The 17,825-nt window shown below is 60.0% G+C and overlaps 2 protein-coding genes across 9 annotated transcripts in view; one reads left to right on the forward strand and one right to left on the reverse strand.

The window, feature by feature from the left end:
- On the forward strand, positions 1-10,718 carry POLR2E (RNA polymerase II, I and III subunit E). Of its 4 annotated transcripts, none has more exons than XM_074384889.1 (8): positions 1-122; positions 2,020-2,194; positions 4,893-5,008; positions 5,806-5,886; positions 6,668-6,726; positions 6,842-6,920; positions 7,155-7,255; positions 8,776-10,718. In XM_074384889.1, the coding sequence occupies exons 1-7, from the start codon at positions 66-68 to the stop codon at positions 7,218-7,220; spliced, it is 633 nt and encodes a 210-aa protein (XP_074240990.1). In that variant the 5' UTR covers positions 1-65; the 3' UTR covers positions 7,221-7,255; positions 8,776-10,718. The 4 variants fall into 4 exon arrangements, with proteins under 4 accessions (XP_074240990.1, XP_010330737.1, XP_003944520.1 ...); XM_010332435.3 differs by having other exon boundaries at positions 7,155-7,236; XM_003944471.4 differs by having other exon boundaries at positions 2-122; positions 7,155-7,236; positions 7,772-10,718.
- The window catches only part of ARHGAP45 (Rho GTPase activating protein 45), a 25,845-nt gene continuing 16,245 nt past the window's right edge, over positions 8,226-17,825 (reverse strand). For all 5 annotated transcript variants that reach the window (XM_039466145.2, XM_074384887.1, XM_039466144.2 and 2 more), the window contains 12 exons: positions 17,680-17,817; positions 17,403-17,593; positions 17,142-17,266; positions 16,973-17,056; positions 16,733-16,837; positions 16,456-16,628; positions 15,788-15,976; positions 15,567-15,704; positions 13,980-14,206; positions 13,694-13,904; positions 11,143-11,251; positions 8,226-9,091 (listed from right to left, as the gene is read on the reverse strand). In XM_039466145.2, coding sequence (XP_039322079.1) covers positions 8,745-9,091; positions 11,143-11,251; positions 13,694-13,904; positions 13,980-14,206; positions 15,567-15,704; positions 15,788-15,976; positions 16,456-16,628; positions 16,733-16,837; positions 16,973-17,056; positions 17,142-17,266; positions 17,403-17,593; positions 17,680-17,817 — 2,037 coding nt within the window. In that variant the 3' untranslated portion in view covers positions 8,226-8,744. The remainder of the gene's footprint in view (positions 9,092-11,142; positions 11,252-13,693; positions 13,905-13,979; positions 14,207-15,566; positions 15,705-15,787; positions 15,977-16,455; positions 16,629-16,732; positions 16,838-16,972; positions 17,057-17,141; positions 17,267-17,402; positions 17,594-17,679; positions 17,818-17,825) is intronic.

Consider the following 17,825-nt stretch of genomic DNA (forward strand, 5'->3'; position numbering starts at 1 on the left):
GGCGCAGGCGCAGTCCGCGCGAGACTTCACTGGCGCATGCGTAGCGGGTGCGAGTGGCGACCGCCATGGACGACGAGGAGGAGACGTACCGGCTCTGGAAAATCCGCAAGACCATCATGCAGGTCAGCCGCGCGCCGGGCAGCTGTTTAAAACCGTGGGGCGGGGGCCGGGGGCGCAAGTGGTGGGTGCAGGGGCACGAGGTGGGGTCGAGCTCGGCGTCTTCGCGTAGTCCCGTCGGAGCAGCAGCGATGAAGGACCGGGCGGACACGGGAGGCCTCGAGGCCGCCGGGGTTCTCGGGGGCTGGGCCCGACCTGAGCTGGCAGCGGGAGGGGGATTTCGGGACGTTTGGGTGCGGGGTTTAGGGGTGGGCGGGCGGCTCGGGCCTGGTGCGGCGCGCGTGGCGGCGGGAGGAGAAGGAAGCCGGGGTGGGGGCGCCCCCAGACCTTGCCCTGCGCTGTAACTCGGCGGCGCCTCTTATCCGTACGTCCTGAACCCCTGGGAGTCTCAGCATCCGAGGTTGGTGGAGTTGGTGGTGGGGAAGCAGCGGCCGAGCTGGGGCTTGCGATGGGGACGTGGAGCGCGGAACCCGTGCCCTGGGGTCTGGGGCAGGTGGAGGCCGCTGGGCTCGGTCCGGTTTGGAAGCCCGGCGGTTCGGAGCCCTGCGTCAGCTTTTGGGGCCGTTTGAGAGCTTTTGCTTTGTCCTGCTTCCCCAGCCATGGCCCTTGTCCTCAGCGAAGCCTCCTGCAGCCCTATTCTGTTTCCGTCCGTGTATTTTTTTTTTTTTTTTTTTTTTTTGAGACAGTGTTTTGCTCTTGTACCCAGGCTGGAGGGCAGTGGCGCGCTGTCGGCTCACTGCAGCCTCCGCGTCCCGGGTTCAAGCGATTCTCCTGCCTCAGCGTCCCGAGTACCTGGGATTACAGGCACCTGTCACCACCCCTGACTAATTTTTTTTGTATTTGTAGTAGAGGCGGGGTTTCACCATATTGGCCAGGCTGGTCTGCAACTCCCGACGTCAGGTGATCTGACCGCCTGGCCTCCCGAAGTGCTGGGATTACAGGCGTCAGCCACAGCACCCGGCCCCCTGTCTTTTTTTTTTTTTTTGAGACGGAGTTTCACTCTTGTTGCCCAGGCTGGAGTGCAATGGTGTGATCTCGGCTCACCGCAACCTCCGCCTCCCGGGTTCAAGCAATTCTCCTGTCTCAGCCTCCCAAGTAGCTGGGATTACAGGCACGCGCCACCACGTCCAGCTAATTTTTTGTATTTTTAGTAGAGACGGGGTTTCACCATGTTGGCCAAGATGGTCTCGATCTCTTGACCTCGTGATCCACCCGCCTCGGCCTCCCAAAGTGCTGGGATTACAGGCGTGAGCCACCGCGTCTGGTCCTTTTTCTTTTTCTTTTTTTTTTTAAAGAGACAGTGTCTTCCTCTGTCTTTCAGGCTAAAGTGCACTGCTGCAGTCATAGCTCGCTGCATTCTCGAATCCCTGGCCTTAAGCAGTCGTCCTGCCTCAGCCTCCCTAAGCACTGAGATCACGATTCTGAGCCCCCGAGCTGGGCCTTCCCCAACCCGGCCCCCTGCCTTTAGGGTAGCTCTGAAAAGTGGTCTGGAGGGCTGTGGTTGCCAGGTTTGTTCCCTGCCAGGTTCCTGTGAGCCTGGGCTGGACACCTTTGCTGGCCTCTCAGGATCACACTAGTCCCATCCTGTGGTGTGGCTGTGGTGGGCAGGGTGGCTGTCACCGGCACACATGAGGGTTCAGCCTTCTGTCCTCTGCAGCAACTGCAGGTCTGACTTGTGGGTCACAAGATCTGGCCCCCTTCCTCAGTCTGCCCTGAGGTCAGCTGGCTTTTTATTTTATTTTATTTTATTTTATTTTTTTTGAATACGGGGGTTTCACCATGTTGGTCAGGCTGGTCTTGAACTCCCGACCTCAGGTGATCCGCCCGCCTTGGCCTCCAAAGTGCTTGGGTTACAGGCGTGAGCCACCACACCTGGCCAGCTGGCTGGCTTTCTTTCTGCAGCTATGCCATGACCGTGGCTACTTAGTGACCCAGGATGAGCTTGACCAGACGCTGGAGGAGTTCAAAGCCCAGTTTGGGGACAAGCCGAGCGAGGGGCGGCCGCGGCGAACAGACCTCACCGTGCTGGTGGCACACAACGATGACCCCACCGACCAGATGTTTGTGTTCTTTCCAGGTGAGCAGTGCCGGCTGAGGAGCAAGCCGCCAGCACCTGCCTCCTGCCCAGTCTGGGAGGAAGGCTCCCCTCCCCTTCCTTGCTTGGGGTGGTACTGTTAACCTCTGACCGCTCTGATGCAGCATCTTTCTAGTTTCCCTCTTACCAGTCCCCTTCTCTCTTCCCTGACCATTTCCTCCAACCAGGATCATCACATGGGCCTCCCCACTTACCCCAGCCCCCCATGACCTTTGAAGTATCTGTGTCCCTCAGCTCCCCCATCCTGGCCACTGGGTGCACTTCCAGCTTCTTGGCCTGGCCTAGGAGGCCCTATCCAGGTCAGAGCAGCCTTTGTGAGCTGTGGCCCTAACCCGACCCAGCCCATTCCTCTGCACCCCATCCTCCTCCCTGTCAGCGTTTGCTTTTTGTCCCTCAAGATTGTGCTGGGGCCTCTTTTCCTGGGTCCCCTGGGACACTTGGTGTCAACACCTTCTCTGTGGAAGTCACCTGTCTGCCTCCCCAGTGTGGCTCTAAAGCCCCCTGAGGTTGGGGGACTGATAGAGCATTAGGTGCACAGCCCAGCACCTAGAATCAGAGCGTGTCTGCTTAGTGGTCCTGGTGAGGCTTTTTTTTTTTTTAAACGGAGTCTTGCTCTGTCACCTAGGCACCCAGGCTCAACCTCTGCCTCTTGGGTTCCAGCAGTTCTCTTGAGTCAGCCTCCCTAGTAGCTGGGATTACAGGTACCTGTCACCACATCTGGCTAATTTTGTATTTTTAATAGAGACAGAGTTTCTCTATGTTGGTCAGGCTGGTCTTGAACTCCCAACTTCAGGTGATCCACATGCCTTGGCCTCCCAAAGTGCTCGGATTACAGGTGTAAGCAGGTGTGAGCCAGTGCACCCTGCCTTTTTTTTTTTTTTCTTTTTCTTTTTTTTTTTTTTTTTTAGACGGAGTTTCGCTCTTGTTGCCCAGGCTGGAGTGCAGTGGCGTGATCTCGGCTCACCGCAACCTCCACCTCCTGGGTGCAGGCAATTCTCCTGCCTCAGCCTCCTGAGTAGCTGGGATTACAGGCACGCGCCACCATGCCCAGCTAATTTTTTGTATTTTTAGTAGAGACGGGGTTTCACCATGTTGACCAGGATGGTCTCGATCTCTTGACCTCATGATCCACCCGCCTCGGCCTCCCAAAGTGCTGGGATTACAGGCTTGAGCCACCGTGCCCGGCCTCTTTTTTGTTTTGAGATGAAGTTTTGCTGTCACCTGGGCTGGAGTGTGTAGTGGAGCAATCTCAGCTCACTGCAAGCTCCACATCCTGGGTGTAAGTGATTCTACCACCTCAGTCTGTCAAGAAGCTAGGATTACAGGCATACACCACCTCAGCTGGCTAGTTTTTTTTTTTTTGTATTACTAGAGACAGTTTCGCCATGTTGGCTAGGGTAGTCCTGAACTTCTGGCCCCAATTGATCCATCTGCCTCGGCCTCCCAAAGGGCTGGGATTACAGGAGTGAGTCACTGCGCGTGGCCTCCAGTGACGCTACCTTTTTTTTTTTTTTTGGAGACGGAGTTTCGCTCTTGTTACCCAGGCTGGAGTGCAATGTCGCGATCTCGGCTCACCGCAACCTCCGCCTCCTGGATTCAAGCAATTCTCCTGCCTCAGCCTCCTGAGTAGCTGGGATTACAGGCACACACCGCCATGCCCAGCTACTTTTTTGTATTTTTAGTAGAGACGGGGTTTCACCTTGTTGACCAGGACGGTCTCGATCTCTCGACCTTGTGATCCACCCGCCTCGGCCTCCCAAAGTGCTGGGATTACAGGCTTGAGCCACCGCGCCCGGCCAGTGATGCTTCTTAAAGAGAGTGTCCTCAGGTGTGAGGGGTGCTTGTTGGAGAGGTTGGTGCCGAGTCACCTGCCTCCCCAGAAGTGCCTGGGGTGGAGCCGCTCAGTATCAAAGGTCTCTGCCTCACTCCCTGGTCACTGGGTGACTGAGGGGTGTCAGGCCCCTGTCCTCCTGTCCTAGTCTCTTGGTGAATGGGAGGTATCAGTCCTCTCTTCCCTGGTCCTAGGATTCTGCAACTCAGGCCATGTTTTGCAAACGTGGAAACTGAGGCCCAAGCGGGAGAGACCCCTTTGTTGAGTGGTGCTGGGACTAAGGTGCTCTGTGCTGAGTGGGGCTGTGACCCAGGTGTTCTGTGCTGAGTGGGGCTGGAACTCGGACACTCTGTGCTGAGTGGGGCTGGGACCCGGGTGCTCTGTGCTGAGTGGGGCTGTGACCCGGGTGTTCTGTGCTGAGTGGGGCTGGAACTCGGACACTCTGTGCTGAGTGGGGCTAGAACTCGGACACTCTGTGCTGAGTGGGGCTGGGACCCGGGTGCTCTTTGCTGAGTGGGGCTGGGACCCGGGTGCTCTGTGCTGAGTGGAGCTGGGACCCAGATGTTGTGTGCTGAGTGGAGCTGGAACTCGGACACTCTGTGCCGAGTGGGGCTGAAACTTGGACACTCTGTGCCAAGTGGGGCTGGAACTCGTACACTCTGTGCTGAGTGGAGCTGGGACCCAGGTGTTCTGTGCTGAGTGGGGCTGGGACCCAGGTGTTTTGTGCTGAGTGGAGCTGGGACCCGGGTGCTCTGTGCTAAGTGGGGCCGGAACCAGGTGCTCTGGGGTCCAGGTGGGCAAGGGCCGAGAGGGCACAGGGTGGTACAGGCCAGCGTACTTTGTCCACAGAGGAGCCCAAGGTAGGCATCAAGACCATCAAGGTGTACTGCCAGCGCATGCAGGAGGAGAACATCACCCGGGCCCTCATCGTGGTGCAGCAGGGGATGACGCCCTCCGCCAAGCAGGTGCGTGCCCCACCCCCACCCCCACCAGCCCCTCACCCTCCCCAGCCTCCCCTGGGCGGTGCCAGCAGGTGGCCCACATGCCTTGGGCCACACCAGCCAGGGTGCCCTGGAGGATGTGGCTGATGTCTGGCCAGCCCTGACTGTCACCCACCCTGTCCACGGGCCGCAGTGCTGAACCCCAGCCCCGTCCCAGGCAGCCACCATCCTCCCCTGGCTCTTAGGAGGGCATCAGAGCAGAGGGCACCTTGCCTCACTCTCCAGCTCCTGTGGGCTCCAGTCCTTGGCCTGGTGTGCCCTCCAGGACCCGGAGACTTTGTCTTGAGCTGATGTCCGGGGGGATGTGCTGAGGAGGCCTGGCACGGGTCCCCCAGGGCCTGTCGTGTTCCCATCTGTCTGTTGGACACTCCTGAGCCTCCATATTCCCCATCTGTCTGTCAGGCACCATGAGCCAGGCTGCTGTGCTGGGATGGGCAGTCGGTGGAGCAGCTTGGTCTCTGGCTCACCGGGCTTTGTATTGGGAAGAGGTTGCTGTGCCCACTCTGAGGGCTGCCCACAGAAGCATCTTGACGGGTGGAAACACAGCCTCCTCACTGCTTGTGACAGGAGGCCCTTGGGATGAGCGAAGAGGCCAGGGAGGGGTGGACTCTTGAAGGCCCCTGAGCTGGTGGTTGGGGTTCTGATTTAGGACATGGGGTTTGTTGAGGCACGCGAGTAAGCTGCCCATAGCCTGAGGTAGGAAATGGAGTTGGGGTTGTCAGGGCCCCTCCTGGCCGTGTCTGAGTCTCTCTCTCTTCCAGTCACTGGTTGACATGGCTCCCAAGTACATCCTGGAGCAGTTTCTGCAGCAGGAGCTGCTCATCAACATCACAGAGCACGAGGTGGGTGCCCTGCCCCGGAGCCCCACCTGTTGGGGTACAGAGATGCAGGATTTGCAGGTGACAAGGAAGATATGGGATATGGGGCTCAGGGGCTGGCACTCCTGCTAGCACATGGAAGGCAGGGTCCTCAAAGGGTGGCCCTGGGCCTGCAGCAGCTGAACCCGAGAACTTCCTAGAAATACAGGCTCCCGCTGGGCTCAGTGACTCAGGCCTGTAATCCCAGCACTTGGGGAGACCGAGGTGGGTGGATCACAAGGTCAGCAGTTCAAGATCAGCCTGGCCAAGATGGTGAAATCTTGTCTCTACTAAAAATACAAAAAATTAGCTGGCGTGGTGACACGCCTATAGTCTCATCTCCTCTTGAAGCTGAGGCAGAGAACTGTTTGAACCTGGGAGGAGGTGATTGCAGTGAGTTGAGATCTCGCCACTGCACTCCAGCCTGGGTAACAGAGCACAGCTCCGTCTCAGGAGAGAAAAGAAAAAAAAAAAAAAATCAGGGTCCCAGGCCCTGTGGAACAGGGACTTTGGTGGGTGCGGAGGGACCCTAGTGCCACCGACCCAGCAGGAGTCTCAGAAGGAGGTGACGGTGCCCCAGCCCATCTACTTCAGAAGCTCCGGGAGCTGTGCTCCTGCAGACTCCACCCCACTTGTGGAGCCGAGGTGGGGCGGGGTAGGCTCCCCGAGTGCTGGGTTGGTGGCTCAGGGGCGGTGGTGGTGCCCTAGAGCACCATAGGGTCTAGCCCAGCCCTTGGTGATGTCTGGTGGCCTTCTCTCTTGGCAGCTGGTCCCCGAGCACGTCGTCATGACCAAGGAAGAAGTGACGGAGCTGCTGGCCCGATAGTATCCTTTCCAGCCTCTGCCCTACCTGTGCCTCTGGATTTCCATGTCGCCCCCCACGGCCCCACCCCTCACCCCCCACAGCCCCACCTGGCGTTTTCCTGATCCTGCTTCCTAGTAAGCTCCGAGAGAACCAGCTGCCCAGGATCCAGGCGGGAGACCCCGTGGCTCGATACTTCGGGATAAAGCGTGGCCAGGTAAGCCTTCAGGAGAAGGGCCCTGGGGCGGCTCTGTGCTGACCACTGGGCAGCAGGGGCTTCTGGCCCCTCCATCCGCCCCTCACCCTCGACACGGCCCAGAGAACAGCATGACCCCAGGGTCGGCATCTCGGGCCCCGGCTGGCCCTCCCCAGCTGCTGTGCTCCCCGCCTGCTGCCTCGCCGCAGTGAGGCCCCCCCGCAGTGCCCTCAGCCCCTGTTCCTGCCTCCGCAGGTGGTGAAGATCATCCGGCCCAGCGAGACTGCCGGCAGGTACATCACCTACCGGCTGGTGCAGTAGCCGCCACCCTGTGCAGGTACCGGCTGTGGGGTCAGGTATGGGGCTGTCGTCCCCTCTGTTGGGGTGCAGGGGTGTTCTGGCTTTGTCCCCACAGCAGGCCCCACCCAGCACTGGGCCATCAGGGCACCCCAGTCCCCACCTGGCCACAGAATAGGGTTTAGAAACGTGCCCAGAGACCCCAGTGGTCAGACAGGAAGGGTGGCTTCAGGCCAACCCTTACGTGAGTGGGCACCTGGGGAGGGACTGGCCTGAGTCCCAGGAGCTGGACAGCATCTGTCCTTGTTGAGGACCTCCCAGCTGACCCACGCCAGAGGTGTTGCTTGGGCAGGCTGCCACACATTGCACTCAGACCAGGGATGGGGCTTAGCTAGGTCTGACTTTGGCCCGGTTCCTTTAAAGTCAGAGTCACTGCCCACACCTGTGTGACCACCCTGCCTCTGCACTGCGGCCTGGGCCTCCTGCACCCCCTCCTGCTCAGCAGTGGGTGTCAGGCTGTCCTGGGCAGACTGTATCTGCACCCCTCCTAAGACCACCTTCCTCCCCTTTCCTAGCCCCTAGAGGCGGCCACATGGACAGTGACCTGGTCACTTGCAGGAGGATGCCTCTGCTGGAGTCCAGCCCCCCCAGCTCTTTTTGCTGCTGCTCCTCTGGACTCCCCAGGGCAGGCAGCTCCCACCCAGATTCTCCTATCATGGGGTGAGGCTTCCTGTGGATTCATGCCAGATATGGCCTCAGAGGAACCAGAACCCCCGCCCCTCCCCCAGGGAGGTCACTTGGTGCCCCAGGTCTGCGCCTAGACTGTGCAGAGTCCCCTGGCTTGGGGTCTGTCTCCCACCAGCCACTGCTGCTTCCTGGGCGCTCAGCCTCCCACCCCTCATCTTCCCTCCCCTCAGCTCCTTATTGGGCCTGTGGCATTGACTTTTCCTCACACCTCCCTACTGTGGGGCCCTCTGTGTCTTCTCCCTGGTCCCTTCTGCCAAGGTTGCAGCTGCCCCAGAGAACAGACCCAATTAGAAACTTTATTCCAGCAAAATAAACGTGCCTGTGAGATAACTCCACAGTTGCTTGGAGACCCCAGTGTACCTAAGCCCCAGGTGGCCATACCTGGCTTTCTAGAAAAGGGAGCCTAGGGCCTGCTGTAATGCACCCTTGACACCTCTCCAAGCCCTAGCCTCCGCCCCCATTCGAGGCTCCCAGAATGGCTTCGGTATGCCCAGTCCCTGCAACAGACCTGTGAGGAGGGCAGGCTCTCCGTCCTTCATCCATGCAGCCCCATGGGCACCACCAAGGCCAGCGACTTGACAAGACAGCAGTGATCCCCCAGCTCGGCTGAGCCAGGCCTGCCTGGGTGGAAAGGCGTGCAGGGCATGCTCCACAGACAGCCCCATGGCCTCATGCTCCTGGAAGCAGGCAGCACCCCCAGGATGGCGCAGCTGAGCTGTGCCACGGGGCTGGGACACTGGAGGCGGAGGGACAGGAGCCTGCGGGAGAAGCAGCCACCCGTGGTCCTGGTCCCACCCCAGCTCAGACGAACTCTGGCCGCCTCTCCCTGCAGGAGCCCAGTGCGATCCGCCCACCGCGGAGCCTCATGGTGGGCAGTGGGGCCTGCAGCACGTTGTTAGACTGGTTGGTGTTGAACCCTGAGAGCTTCAGAGCTGGGCCCTCGTCGTCCCCGTGCTCGTCCTCCCTGGCCACGGCCTCCAGCTGCTCTTCGCTCCCACTGTGACTGCCAGAAGCCTCCTCCAGGCTGGCCTCGTGCTGGTGCTGCTCCAGGAAGCTGAGGCGGCGCAGGGCACTGGCCTCCGACGAGGACAGCAGCTCGGAGGCCTCCTCCAGGTCCGAGTCAGAGTCGTTGGACACAACTCGGGGTTCTGAGGAAGGGAGACGGAGGGAGAGACTGATGAGAAACAGCAGAGGAAGGAGAGGAGTGTTGATACGGTCTGGCTCCGAGTCTGACCCAAGTCTCATCCTGGAGCTCCCATGACTCCTGCCTGGTGGGAAATGGTTCAGTCGTGGGGCAGGTCCCGTGCTGTTCTCATGATACTAAGTCTCACAAGATCTGGTAGTCTTTAAAAACTGGAGCCGGGGTGCGGTGGCTCATGCTGGACATCCAGCACTTTGGGAGGCTGAGGTGGGTGGATCGCCAGGTCATGAAATCAAGACCAGCCTGGCCAACGTGGTAAAACCCTATTTCTACTAAAAATACAAGAACTAGGCATGATAGAACTGCCTGTAACCCTAGCTACTCAGGAGATTGAGGCAAATTGTTTGAACCTGGGAGGTGGACGTTGGAGTGAGCCCAGGTCACGCCATTAGCACTCCAGCCTGGCGACAGAGCTAGACTCCATCTCAAAAAACAAGAGTCTCCCGGCCTGGTGCAGTGGCTCACACCTGTAATCCCAGAGTTTTGGAAGGCCCAGGTGGACAGATCACTAGGGCAGGAGTTTTTTTTTTTTTTTTTTTTTTTTTTTTTTTTTTTTTTGAGACGGAGTTTCGCTCTTGTTACCCAGGCTGGAGTGCAGTGGTACGATCTCAGCTCACCGCAACCTCCACCTCCTGGGTTCAGGCAATTCTGCCTCAGCTTCCTGAGTAGCTGGGATTACAGGCACGTGCCACCACACCCAGCTAATTTTTTGTATTTTTAGTAGAGATGGGGTTTCACCATGTTGACCAGGATGGTCTCGATCTCTTGACTTCGTGATCCACCCGCCTTGGCTTCCCAAAGTGCTGGGATTATAGGCTTGAGCCACCACGCCTGGCCTAGGTCAGGAGTTTGGCCAACATGCTAAAACCCCACCTTTGCTAAAAATGCAAAAATAGTTGGGCATGGCCAGGTGTCGTGGCTTATGCCTGTAATCCCAGCACTTCGGCAGATGACCTGAGGTCGGGAGTTTGAAACCAGCCTGGCCAACCCTATCTCTGCCCAAAATACAAAAATTAGGCGTGGCACTGTGGTTCATGCCTGTAATCCCAGCACTTGGTGAGGGCAAGGTGGGTGGGGATCACGATGTCAGGAGATGGAGACCATCCTGGACAACTTGGTGAAACCCCATCACTAAAATACAAGAAAAAAAAAGCCGGGCGTGGTGGTGTGGGCCTCAGTCCCAGCTGTTCCAGAGGCCGAAGCAGGGAAATTGCTTTAACTCTGGAGGTGCAGTTTGTAGTGAGCCGAGATTGCGCCACCGCACTCCAGCCCGGAGACAGAGGGAGACTGTCCAGAACATGGGGCAGCTCCTGTAATCCCAGCTGCTCGGGAGGCTGAGGGAGGAGAATTGTTTGAACCCTGGGGTCAGAGGTGGAAGTGAGCAAAGATGGAGCCACTGCCCTCTGGGCAACGAGCCAGACTACAGGAGGGGAAAAAAAGTGTCCTGGCACCGGCTCTCTGGGCCTGCCGCCATCCCCGCAAGATGTGACTTGCTCCTCATCGCCTTCCATCGTGTATTTGAGGCCTCCCCAACGACATGGAGCTGTGAGTCCATTAAACATCTCTCTTGTAAATTGCCCGTTTCAGCTGTGTCTATCAGCAGCGGGAAAACTAAAACAGGTGTCCTGTAACTAGAGGCCCAGCCACCTCTGACAAGTGATGCCAGCCCCACCTGGGTCAAATCCCTGGCCCCGGGCCCTTCCCTAGACAATGAGGCTCCCTTGGGAAAGGCACTTAACCCGGCCCGTGGCTGGCGCACCTGGAGCCTCAAACAGGCATCAGCCCCATGTTCGCGTTGGGGTAGGCGCCTCAAAAGGTACCGCCTTGCGTGTGTTTGCAGGAGGTTAAAGGAAGGCGAATAGCTCAGAGGTGTGGACTCCATTGCAGACAAAATCCACAGACCGGGCAGAGGCAACGTGTACACAACTGGGTCATGGCACCTGTGCCCATGGGTGCCACACAGCTCCTTTGGGGCTGCTCGGGCACCCACACACTCACCTCCGGCCCCGTCTTCCGCTGCCTCTGGGAAAGGGTACGCCATCCCCTCGCCTGCCTCCAGGTGCTGCACCTGGACGACCACCTCGGCCTGCTGATTGCATGCCTCGTCCTGCAAGGGCAGATCAGAAGTCAGGGAGGGGCTGGGGCTCCATGTTCCATGTTGTAAAGTAACAAGCGCACACAGCCCCTAACAGCGACTGACACCTGCTGCTGCCCAGGCTGTGAAAACACTGGCCGTTCCGAGGAGGTACAGGGGCCCGGCATTTCTGAAAGTCCGCTCCTCTCAAGACCTGTCTCCTGTCCCCAACCCATCTGGGGTTTCTCCCAAGATCTCATTCAACAGGAGCACGGGACGGGAAGGCTGGACTCGGCATCGACACTGTCAGAGCTTCATGCACCGCTGTGCTGAGACTACACCTCAGGGGGTCCGTCCTCAGCCAAGAGGAAACTGTAGCTCCTAACACCCAGAGATACTGGATACTGGAAGACAGATTTAAAAATCCAATAGCAGCCGGGCGCGGTGGCTCACGCCTGTAAGCCCAACACTTTGGGAGGCCGAGGCGGGTGGATCACGAGGTCAAGAGATCGAGACCATCCTGGTCAACATGGTGAAACCCCGTGTCTACTAAAAATACAAAACATTAGCTGGGCATGGTGGCACGTGCCTGTAATCCCAGCTACTTGAGAGGCCAAGGACAGGGTACCACTTGAGATCAGGAGTTCAAGACCAGCCTGGCCAACAAAGTGAAACCCTCTCTCTACTAAAAATAGAAAAATTAGCTGGGTGTAGTGGTGTGAGCCTGTAGTCCCAGGTACTCAGGAGGCTGAGGAAGGAAAATCACTTGAACTCGGGAAGCAGAAGCTGCAGTGAACCAAGATTGTGCCATAGCACTCCCGAGAGTGCAACAGATACTCCCTTAAAGAAAGGAAGAAAAAAATACGAGGACCTGACCAGGCATGGTGGCTCACATGTGTAATCCTAGCACTTTGAGAGGCTGAGGCGGGCAAATTGCCTGAGCTTAGGAGTAGAGACCACCCTGGGCAACACACTGAAACCCCATCTCAAACAAAATACAGAAAATTAGCAGGGCATAGCAGTGTGTGCCCGTCATCCCAGCTACTTGGGAGGCTGAGGTAAGAGATGACACCACTGCATTCCAGCCTGGGCGACAGAGCGATACTCCAACTCCAAAAAACAAACAAAAAAAACGAGGACCTGAAATCAGGAGAAGGGATGGAGATGCTGCTAAGAAATGAGATAAAGTAACTCCAAGAGGCTGGGTGCAGTGGTTCACGCCTGTAATCCCAGCACTTCGGGAGGTAAAGGCAAGACAATCCCTTAAGCCCAGGAGTTCATCGCTACCCTGGACAACACAGCGAGGCCCGGTCTCTACAAAAAAAATAAATAAATCACAAAAATTAGCCAGGTGTGGTAGTGCAGCACACCTGTGGTCCTAGCTACCAGGAGGATCACCAGAGCCCAGGAGTTGGAGGCTGCGGTGAGCCGTGATGGCTCCACCGCACTACAGCCTGGGCCACAGAGCAAAACCAGTTTCAAAGAAGCTCAAGAAAGAAAGAAAATAGGCCTGGCACGGTGGCTCAAGCCTGTAATCCCAGCACTTTGGGAGGCCGAGACGGGTGGATCACGAGGTCAAGAGACTGAGACCATCCTGGTCAACATGTTAAAACCCCGTCTCTACTAAAAATACAAAAAATTAGCTGGGCATGGTGGCTCGTCCCTGTAATCCCAGCTACTCGGGAGGCTGAGGCAGGAGAATTGCCTGAACCCAGGAGGTGGAGGTTGTGGTGAGCCGAGATCACGCCATTGCACTCCAGCCTGGGCAACAAGAGCGAAACTCTCTCTCAAAAAAAAAAAAAAGCCGGGCGCGGTGGCTTAAGCCTGTAATCCCAGCACTTCGGGAGGCTGAGGCGGGTGGATCACGAGGTCGAGAGATCGAGACCATCCTGGTCAACATGGTGAAACCCCGTCTCTACTAAAGATACAAAAAATTAGCTGGGCATGGTGGCACGAGCCTGTAATCCCAGCTACTCAGGAGGCTGAGGCAGGAGAATTGCCTGAGCCCAGGAGGCGGAGGTTGCGGTGAGCCGAGATCGCGCCATTGCACTCCAGCCTGGGTAACAAGAGCGAAACTCCGTCTCAAAAAAAAAAAAAAAAGAATCTGAAGCGGGGAACTGACGTAGCAGCAGAGTGCAGTGGTGGCTCGGGAGGGCTGTGGACACCTGGGCCAGTGGAGAGCTTGTGACTGCAGGCAGCACCGGGGTGGGCTATGGGGAAGGGGGCTGTGGCTGGAGGATGAGGCCTGATGCCAGCTCCTGTGGACAGTGGAGGGGCCAACGCAGGGCCTTTGCACCTCCGCTAGAGTCAATGCAGACCTCGCCCAGTTCTTTACATAAAAGACACAAAAACACACAGGCCTCCAAACTATCTCCCAGTGGTTCCCTGGGCCTCATCCCACAACTAGTGTCCCCAGCAGTGCGCCCCTGACCCCCAGCCCCGAGTAGACAGCCCTGTTCAGGCCCACACCCTCACCTGGCCCCCGGGGGTCTCCTCCGACTCATCCTCGAAGACCAGGCCATAGTGCACGATTAGGGTCTCGATGACGCGGGCCTGGTGGGGGTAGTCCACCAGGGAGGAGAGGGACACGGTGGCCTCGGTGGGCCGTGGCCGAAGCAGCGTGGGCCCGAACACGATGCCCAGGTTCCCGGAAGTCATCTTGTTCTCCTGCTCCACCTCCACGATCCTGCAGGGCGGGCAGGGCCAGGTGCTGAGCAGCTCCCGGGACCCTGCACCCTCCACCCCGTGCACCGAGCCTCACCTGCGTAGGTGCCGCAGCAGGTACTGCAGCGAGGCCCGATTATCTGGCGGCAGGTCCCGCAGGAGCTCCCGCAACCGACCTGCCATGGCCACCACCGCTGCGTCGCTCTCCGAGCCATCCTGCCGGCCCCGGGTCGCCGCCTTGGCCTCGGCCTCCGCCTTCAGGCTGTCCTTGGCCAGCCCCACGAGCTCGTGGTAGAAGCGGAAAGAGATGAGTGGCTCCGGCAGCTGCGAAGAGCAAAGGGTCAGCTGGGGTTGATAGCCTGGCCCGGCCCTCCCGTGTGCCAGCCACACTCCCACCCTCAGCCTCATCCCCACCAAGTGCTGACGACGCTCCACGAGCACAGGTTCCACCCGGTGCAGTGGGTTCCACCCGGTGCAGTGGGTTCCACCCGGTGCAGTGGGTTCCACCCGGTGCAGCGTCTGTCCCCTGTCCCAACCAGCATGAGTTCTGGCCGTCCTACCCGGGCCACGCCCCATCCCAGCCCTTTCCTCGCACTGCCCACGCCCACCCTGCCCTGACGGTATCCCAAGAAGCTCGTGCTCTATTCAGCTCGTGCTCTATTCTGACCCTTTCCCCACCACCTGCGAAGTGCTGGTCCCGCTCCCAGCCCAGCCCAGCCCAGCCCATAACCACGCCCCACCCCGCCCGCAACCACGACCAAGACCAGCCCCGCCCTTCCCCACCCACAACCACGCCCCCAGACCAGCTCCGCCCTTTCCCACCCTTGACCACTCCCCCAATACCAGCCCCTGTCCTTCCGTGGCCATGACCACGCCCCCACCCCGCCCACAACCGCGCCCTCAGACCAGCCCTGCCCTTTCCCACCTATGACCACCCCCCAATACCAGCCCCTGTCCTTCCGTGGCCGTGACCACGCCCACGCCCCACCCACAACCATGCCCAACACCAGCCCCACCTTTTCCCACCCACAACCACGCCCCCAGACCAGCTCCGCCCTTTCCCACCTATGACCACTTCCCCTACCAGTCGGGGTCCTTCCGTGGCCGTGACCACGCCCCTAGCCCGATTCTCCCCGCAGTGACCACGCCCCCAGTCCCAGCCCCGCCCTCCTCACCCATGACCACGCCCCTAGCCCACCCTTAACCGCTCCTGCCCACTCCCCTAGCCCCAGCCCCGCCCCTGCAAAGACCTGATCACACCCTGACCCAGCCACGCCCCATTAGGCTCAGGTCCCACCCCCAGCCCTGTATCTGCCTAGCCTCGGCCCGGCCCCTACCCTCCTCGGGGTTCCTGCCAAGCACCGCACATGCCTATCCCGCTCTAGCCACGCCCCACCGACCTCTGGCCCCGCCCCAGCACGTCAGTCGGATGTGCTACTGCCACAGCCACGCCTCTCCCACGCGGCCCACCCAGCTCCAGTCCCTGTCCGGGCCCGTGCACAGATCAGGCCCCGCCCCGCTCTTGCCCTGACCACGCACCCAGCCTCAGCCGCAACCCGCCAGACGCTGTACCGCCCACCTCCTCCAGGCCTGGTGCATAGACAAATTTGCAGCAGCTCCGGGCCCCCACGACCACCTCCTCCCCCGCTTCCAAGCTCGGCAAGGCCGCTCCAGTGGGTCTCACCTGGCGCAGGTAGAGCTTCAGGACGTTGCTGATGTCGTGGGGTGAAGCCTGCGACAGCTCCACCAGCTCCTTGCCATTCTCGAAGGCCTGGCACAGCTTCTCCACGCGCGTCTTTACCCCATTGACCCGGTAGATGCCCTGCAGGGGCACGGGGGTGGGGGGCCCATCAGCCTCAGCCCACGCCCGCCTCCCTGCTGGGAGCCACCTCCACCCTGCCTCACCTTGGTGCGCAGCGCCCGCCGTTCGATCTCGCATACGCACTTCTTGATGATGAAGGGCACACCGTCGGGGGCACTTCGGGCCGCCTGGCTGAATTCCTGTCCAAACAGTTGCAGGCGGCCCTGCAGCTTCTTGTGCCCGCACTGTATGGCCAGCGTCTCCAGGCATTTCTTGTGGCAGGCCAGGCAGCACTGGGGGCGGCTGGAGTGAGTGAGCGAAGCCCCAGGGTGCCCGGCTCCACCCACCTACCCCGGGCCCCTCACAGCCACCAAACGGCAGCTTCTGCAAACACAAGCTAGACAGTGAAAAGTGGCTTCCTCCCCAGGGGTGATCCCACCGGCCACTCCAGCCTCCTCTCCTTCCCCTCCCACCCTTGGCTTGCTGGCCTGAGCCCCACAGGGCCTTTGCACAGGCTGTGGCCGCGGCCTGTGATGCAATCCCCAGATGCCCTGCGGGTGCTTTACTCTCTGGCTCTACCCACTGCCTCGATGCCTCAGAGGGCCAACCCTGCCCCCAAACCTAAAAGAGCCCACCCTACCCCTTCCGTTAGCTTCCTCCCAAAGGCTCTTGACTGCTCCCTGCTCTGGGCAGGACCTTCCTGAGGGCACACAGGCTGGTGGTGCTGGGCACCTCCGAGCCTCCCCGCTGTCCACTGGGATGTCGCGCTCACCTCCTCACACTCCGCACCCTGGAAGTAGACGTAGCTGTTGCACTCACGGCACTTGGCAGGTGTGCGGAGCTTCCGGAGCCGGTGGGTTCGGGCTGCCTTGGACAGCCCCTCGTGGCGGAATGGCCCACTGGGCACGGCCACCGGCAGCTCGGGGGTCATGCCATTGAGGTCAGCTGTGGGCAGCACAGGCGGCCCGTGTCACCAAGGCAGGTCAGGCCCAGGCCAGTCGACTGTGTCCAAACCCCCCATCTCCCTGGCCCCGTCAGGGGACCCTCACCCTGCTCGAAGGCCGAAGCTGTGGGTCCCCGCTCTGAGTCCACCAGCTCCTCCGTGGATGACATGGTGCCACTGGATGATGTCCGCTCGAACTTCTTAAAGTCCCCTGAGCGAGAGTCAGTGTCGATCAGACTCCCTGAGCCAGGTGGGCCCCCTCCATCGCCTCCGTTGCGTGATGAACCCCTGAGGCCCAAGAGAGATGGCAGCTCCACACCGCAGCCCGCCTGAGTGCCTCCCTCACCTGCGCCAGGGCCGGGGTCCAGCCCGGTGTCCGAGTCTGAGATGGCAAGCGGCCAGGACTTGTGTACCTGGTGTCCTCGCCCGGCTGGAGAAAGAGGCATCTTTGGTGAAATGCCAGAGTGGGCCACAGGGAGCCAGCGTCCACCCCACCCCTGGGCCCTGCCACTCACCCCTGTGGTCTTTGGCAGGCACGCCCTCAATGGAGCCACCTTCATCTGGGGGGCTGCCTGCAGCCTCAGCCCCCGCCACATCACCCACGTTGAAGCTGCTCTTCCGGGCACGCATGATGGGGGACCTAGTGGGGGAAATGGGGAGAAAGAGGGGTGGTGATGGGGGACAAGGCGGCTTCATCCTCATGCCCCCAATGGAGGGAAGCCCGGCTCCCAGGCAGGGACGTGGGCACCGGGGACCGGGCAGCTGGGTGGTGGTACCAGGCGTTGGCGGAGACGTGCGGCTCAAAGTCATAGTGGACGTCGGGCTCCTGGTCCCGCTGCAGCTGGCGCACGTGGGAGGCGTACTGCTGGCCGGGGTCGTACAGCTTGCTGCTCTCACACAGCATCTGGAAGTGCACGGGCAGGGGCGCCGTCTGCATGTGCATCATCTGGTAGTAGGAGATGGTGGCCTGCAGGGGGCACCCAAGAGCGGCGGGGTCAGGAGGGGGCTGGCCTGTCCGCCGTCACTGCAGGGCGGCCGGAGCCCCCCACGCACCGACTTGATGGTCTGGTCGCTCTGCCGGATGACCTCCTGGATCTGCCGCAGCGCCGTCACCTTGGTGTCCTCCAGCTCCTGCTTCTGCGTCTTCGCGTCGGCCACGCAGGTGCGGTAGGTGGCCATGGCTTCCTCCGCCTGGGGTG

The sequence above is a fragment of the Saimiri boliviensis genome, chromosome 14 (genome assembly GCF_048565385.1).
Source record: "Saimiri boliviensis isolate mSaiBol1 chromosome 14, mSaiBol1.pri, whole genome shotgun sequence".
Classification (NCBI taxonomy): Eukaryota; Metazoa; Chordata; class Mammalia; order Primates; family Cebidae; genus Saimiri; species Saimiri boliviensis.

Bases quoted from the DNA above. Each gene is read 5' to 3' on its own strand.
- POLR2E (XM_074384889.1), top strand. From the start codon at position 66: ATGGACGACGAGGAGGAGACGTACCGGCTCTGGAAAATCCGCAAGACC. The intron at 2,195-4,892 runs GTGAGCAGTGCC...CTTTGTCCACAG, and splicing joins GATGTTTGTGTTCTTTCCAG to AGGAGCCCAAGGTAGGCATC. The intron at 6,921-7,154 runs GTAAGCCTTCAG...CTGCCTCCGCAG, and splicing joins TCGGGATAAAGCGTGGCCAG to GTGGTGAAGATCATCCGGCC.